The following is a 6,000-nucleotide window of genomic DNA, read 5'->3' as shown; positions in this document are numbered from 1 at the left end:
TTCCGATAAATCTGATAATTGTTGCTCGGTCTCTTTACTCATTTATTTAGTATAGTGTCCACACACCTTCTCATTCTACATATACATAGAGGTATACTGGTGGCTTTACAGCCTACATTTTATTGATTATCTCTGATCCCCACGGTCAGTTTGGTCGTTGCGACAGTGCGATGCAACACCACTGACGCTAGGTGGTACCAAGCTGAAAATAAACGAATCCTATCTGTTGCCTCTTTAACACAAATATAACATGTTTGAAATTTGTGTTTTTCTCACTGATAAGTTCTTTATCTTTTCTTTCTTTTTTTTGGTGGTGGTCGTTACACAAATAAACCACAGATGTCCATGATCTTTATGCACAGTTTTACAATAGCACATTTTTAAGCAACATTTCATCAAGCAGTAGGTGTCTAATTATACGGTCCGGTTACTGAAACGTGGTCTGCTATGATGCAATATAACGTCATACTGGAGGTGGCTGATGGAAAAAACTACAAAGCATTTCATAAACTGAGAATGAAACAGAATATAACAGAACATAAATATATGACTTTATGTACTGTGTGTTCAGAAAAAGAGCCGCACTGCTTCTCAGTGGAGTCAAGGCATAAACAGAGGAGCTGTGAACACTGGCGCAGCCTCACAGCAGGAGGAAACCTGCTGCCCTTCCATATTACTGGATAACTAGTGACGGTCCCACCCTCAGCTGAGCTGTGCCGCCACATTAAAGCACCCGGTGAAGTTTGCTTTAAAACAAAGGGATGCTTACGTCCAGTGATTCAAACCACAACACATCCTGTGAATCCTTGAGACCAGTATCGAACGCATTTCCATCCTCATAAAACATTTACGAAGCCCACATCCTACACATCTGAAATCTCCCCAGGGTTCCTTTAATCTGACTGCCACAGCATGTGGTCAGAGAGACAAAGCAAGATTTAAAAGGCTCACAAAATACAGCTCACGGATGTTTTGTAACAATGGTGCAACATTGTCTTTCTGTTTTATTAGATTATTATTTGAATTATTTATTGATTAAATCGTCTTATTGTTTCCAAGAGTTCTTTTCTTATAATATGTGTTTTCTCAAGAAACTGCAGAGTAAACTGTTGTTTAAGGGCCACACAAACAAAATTGACATCAACGAACTCGTGGCACCAAAGGCCAACTGTCACCTCATGTTGCCTCTGCCAAAAAGTTGCACTTAAAACACACCACACAGCGTGAAGTACGCTCCGCTTCTTCATGCGAGGAGATATCTCTCTGAATTTGAAATTGAATTTGAATTCATCATTCAAAAAGGGAAACGTGAAGACTGACAGGAAGGATTCTAGACGCTAGTTCGCCAGTTAGCACATCAACAATACAACTCAGTGTTTAAAGAACAAGTGATATTTAACAAGCGCTACTGAGCAATAACACAACAAATTAAAAATCTGCTGAAGAGCTCAGTGGCTAAAAAAGTAATCTCACCAAGTTTGTTTTGGTTTCACTCCCTCTTGACTTCAGCTGTCTATTTGCTCTCCTCGCAATTGTTTCTGTTCTCGTGGACTGAACTGAACAGCCAATCAGAGTGATTTCATTCACTGATGGGCAAGATGCCAATTCAACATGCTCAATCAACCAAAAAAGAGAAAAAGCAGACAAGGGCCAACAGTGCAGGACACACCAGAAAAACCAGGGTCACAGACGCTCAGCAACGGCCCGTAGGCTTGGTGTGTCAGGTCTCTTCAAACTGGACTGACTTGTTGCTGAATGACGATTGGTCTCAGGGTCAGAAATATACTTTTTGACTTACCGGCCAAGGTGGCTGGTTGATGGAAAAAATCCACCAGCCAAGCCATATTTATTTACCGGCCAAAATAATAAATTCCTCTTTTGTTTCAGTACATTTTATTGAGATAATAAGATATTCTGTTAAATACAAACTTAAAGAAGAGACCAGATCAAAATCTGGAGCTAACTGAGTTTTCCTTCACTCATACCAGGCCGGGAACAACAGCAACATTTCACAAAAGTAACGTTCAAAATTAAGTTTTATTGTAACTCACAAGGTTCACCAACAAAACAATAGTCTTGTAACAAACACGTACTCCTCACAAATACAACATGATGGCGTTATTAGCACAAGCCTATGGCATTTTACATTGCATAAATTAGCTTAGCAGCTAGCTGAGTTTTTCTCTACTCATGTGAAGCCAGGATAAATTATACACAGGATTACAGATGCCATTGTGTCGGGGCTTTGTCTTCACAATTTATGTTTCTTATCTGTGAATTAATGTAAATTAAAGCTTCATTTCCACTGAGAGAAATGGTGCACATCAAGCAATGGCATAGGGTAGCCTACGTGTCTACGCAGAGCCTGCGCCGTAGGTACGACATGATTTAAAGCAGAGGTATAAATCCCGCTTAAAGAATGTGAAACAAAACACAGTCACACTGACTGCTGGAGTTGCTGTCAAACTGTTTCAGACTTTATAGAAATCTGTGCCGGGAGTGTGTGTGTGTGTGTGTGTGTGTTTGGACTGATATTTCCCAAAGTCCCAAAGAACCAGGGAAATAAAGATTCTTAACTCGCTCCCCGGATACAGAAGGTGAAGGCTTAACACTTCTGGAAATCCTCACACTTGGACCTGGAAAATGTCTTTTGAGCAATAAGAAATAAATCCAAAGACAGGTGAATTATGGCGCGTGCTTCATGCTGCAGCTCCGTTATAATTGCTTCCCAAAGGCACATCTTATTTTTCCTACGTATTCTCTGCTGACTCTGAGGCGTAAGGATTTGCCTGCAAATCTGACCCAAATGAAAACACAAGGCGCGTCCCTGAGTTCCTGTAGCTCACTGTGACAGTCACACTGTTTGGGAAGATTGTGCCGAGTTTTGAAGAGGGTTTCCGTCTCGCCGAGGTAGAATAATGAAGTTTAGTGGAAGTGGAAGCACTCAAAAGGAGATTTAGAAAATGACGAAGCCATGATTACTTCATATTGCCACGAGGTTATGGAGTCCATTTATGGTGAAAATCGAAGGACTCGCCGTCTGCTTTTTTTCCTGACTCTATTTCTGAGTTTTTCAAATGTTCAGCCTTCTGGAAAGTTTTGATTGGTGTACAATTGCAATTTACCATGGTCTGTACACAGAGAGAAAAATACCAGCAGCACCCTGCAGACACTGAGCAGCAGCCTGTCTCAGTGTCTGCAGGAGTTCTGATTTATATCCCTGTGACATCAATATGTCTTATTCACACTGTATAGATACAGTCAGTAAAGAGATAAAAAATTGTTGAAGTGACCACCCTCCATATGTTTCCATCTTTTTTATGGTAAGGGCAGTTAATCTCAGCATAGTGTTGAGCGTCCTGTCAGACTGCATGTTGCCTTACGGGGTAAAAAGTAAAATGGGTTCAGGACAGTGAATACAAAATGATGAAGGCATACATTTAATACATTCATATATTTCTGAAGCTGAGTCGCTTATGAAAATGAGTATGAGCAGAGCGTTTGTTTGGGCAGAGCTCTGACGCTGTGCTTGCATTAGCTGATTGGCATCAGCTGTTTCAGTCCTGCATCATAATCACTGGATCATTCATCAGCTGATTGGCCACCAGCTGACGACCCTCCATATTCGTATCTGATATGCCAATGTGATGTAATATTTGATTTAATTAAGATCTAATGTTCATGTATGTGTTAATCTCCACCAGGTGTAAGCCTGGATGGGATTGTATGTTTGGTTGTGTGTGTATCTGTCTGTCCACAGCTAATCCCACTAACTGCTGGACCAATCAGCCTCATATATTTTGTCTGTATGCCCAAGGACCTCTGATGGCAGCAGGGATTCACAACAGTTAAAGAAACGGTTTTATTGACTGTTTTATACCGTCTGTGACTGCTGACTCCTCTTAGCCGGCTAGTAGAAGCCACAAGTTTTCCAGAACGAGCCTTATCGTCTGTTCCCAACTTGTCAAATATTGCCGTCTTGTCAGTCATTTCCGCGTCAGATGCCAGCGCAAAAACTTTTCACAGTGGTAGGATGACGTTCTGCAATGCTGCGTCAACTTCAGCCTGTTACATACATTGTTTTCAAAAAACACTTCTGTTTTCACAAGAAATGTACAGTTTACAGTTTCTTTCAAAATAAAAGCACTACGCTGGTAAAATTCTGCAAAGGGATTTTTTTTTCCTTAAACAACACACGCACATGGTTGGGTTTAGAAAAATGAACAGGGTTTGGCTTTACAATCTTACGGGAAGCAAACACTAGCCACCCGGGTGAAAGTCAGTGTTTGTTGGACCCATCCACCACCCCTCCTGCTCGCCCTACTCAGACTTCCACTGCCTTAACTTTCTTTGTTATCCCGTCATGATTTCCACGACACCGCCAGGCGCTGTTAAACGATAACAGCGACCGGCTGTGTATCATGCTGATGCAAAAGGATGGCTTTTTTCATCTGTGTCTGACGCTGGAAGTCACTGACCAAGCACTGGATTTCAATGACTTTGGTGCAGCTGAAAAAAGTCCCCAACAAATGCAGTATTTTCTCCTGTTTGAATAATGTTTGTTTATACAGAGACAGACAACATGTTGTTGGTTTTGGTCTTTTCATGGGATTTGTTGACATTAAGAACAATACTATTATTACAATAACTATTATTATTGGGCATAGTCAAAGACAGTTCCAGAAACTCTTATTTGAGACCCAACCTGTTGAAATGCCTGCGGAAGCTCTCACTGAGCAGGTAGAGGGCGAAGGGGTTGACGCAGGATGAGGAGAAGCTGAGGACTCGGGCCAGCAGGGTGATGATGAGGTGAGCCAATGACAGATCCGTCTGATGGTAGTGGAAGGAGCGGTACATGTAAAGAACGTGGTTGGGGAACCAGCACAGAGCGAAGAGACCCACGAACACCAACACGATCTTGGCCAGGCGCTTCCTCGTCTCCATCTGCAGGGGTGGAGATAAAAAGCAACAATACAAAATAATCAGCTGGGAATGAAGGATGAGAGATAAAGAGAGATTCTGCAGCTGAGTCTTTTCTGCATGTTATGAACGAGAGCGCAACTGCATAATTTTCATTTTATATTCAGGGAGATGTACTGGGAGCTGCGCGGACCACTATGAGCTTTGTATTCTTAATGTGCTTCTATTCATGTGCATAATATGCTGCAGATACAATATGTAACCCTTTGGCTCTTGACATGAAAACCATGGTGATCATGAGATGGAAAAAAAGCCATTTAGTTGCTAATGTGATCAATTTTAATGCATAAATTAATGAATATTTAATACTTCCTTCATATTATTCTTCATATAAAGAGAAGAAAAGTATGGCTCTCAAGAAAGCTTCCTCCACAATCGCACAGGACCATCAAGTTTATTTTATTCATCTTTTTAAGACTAAAAAGTTTTGAAGTGTAGACTTTTGTAAAAATTTAAATACTGCATGGGCTGTTTTCACTGGCAATGGTTTTTCCAGTCAGGACCTCAGATCTTGAGATCAGTGTGACTTTTGACAACTATTATAGATTAAGTCTTTGTCTTAGGAAGAAAATATTTAGTAGTTTTACTCACAGTTTAGTCATTTTTATCTGTCATAGTTTTAGTTAACAAAAATTCAAACATTTAGTAATTGTGTTTTCTATATGTTTTTCAACTAATCCAGTGACGCTAATCCATGTTTCAGAAATTAGACTCAAGGTGACAGGTTGTATAAAAATTTCATTTAGACAATTTACAACAAAATATGTATTTTAGCAACACAGTCAGCAAAACTAGAAAAGCACTCACAATGCAGACCTCCGCCAAGTAAGTGATATTCCCTCCCCCTCTGCATCAGATTTTGCAGCCTGCATCACAATTAGGTTATTTGCATCACTATCATTATTAGGTTATATATGCCTTCACCATGGAGACACTGTGGTGTATTTATTTCATTTTTATTTTGTACCAACACAGAACATTAATTTCAACTTTAGAATTACAACAATATTTAGCAAGTAG

At 40.4% G+C, this 6,000-nt stretch overlaps 1 protein-coding gene across 1 annotated transcript in view; it reads right to left on the bottom strand.

Moving 5' to 3' along the window:
* nmbr (neuromedin B receptor) overlaps nt 1–6,000 on the bottom strand; it is an 82,350-nt gene that overhangs the window by 3,330 nt on the left and 73,020 nt on the right. Inside the window, exon 4 of the mRNA XM_050057947.1 lies at nt 4,706–4,944. Coding sequence (XP_049913904.1) covers nt 4,706–4,944 — 239 coding nt within the window. The remainder of the gene's footprint in view (nt 1–4,705; nt 4,945–6,000) is intronic.

Source organism: Epinephelus moara, chromosome 12, assembly GCF_006386435.1.
Source record: "Epinephelus moara isolate mb chromosome 12, YSFRI_EMoa_1.0, whole genome shotgun sequence".
Taxonomy (NCBI): domain Eukaryota; kingdom Metazoa; phylum Chordata; class Actinopteri; order Perciformes; family Serranidae; genus Epinephelus; species Epinephelus moara.
The sequence above is the reverse complement of the archived record's forward strand: the minus strand, read 5'-3'. Positions and strand labels throughout refer to the sequence as shown.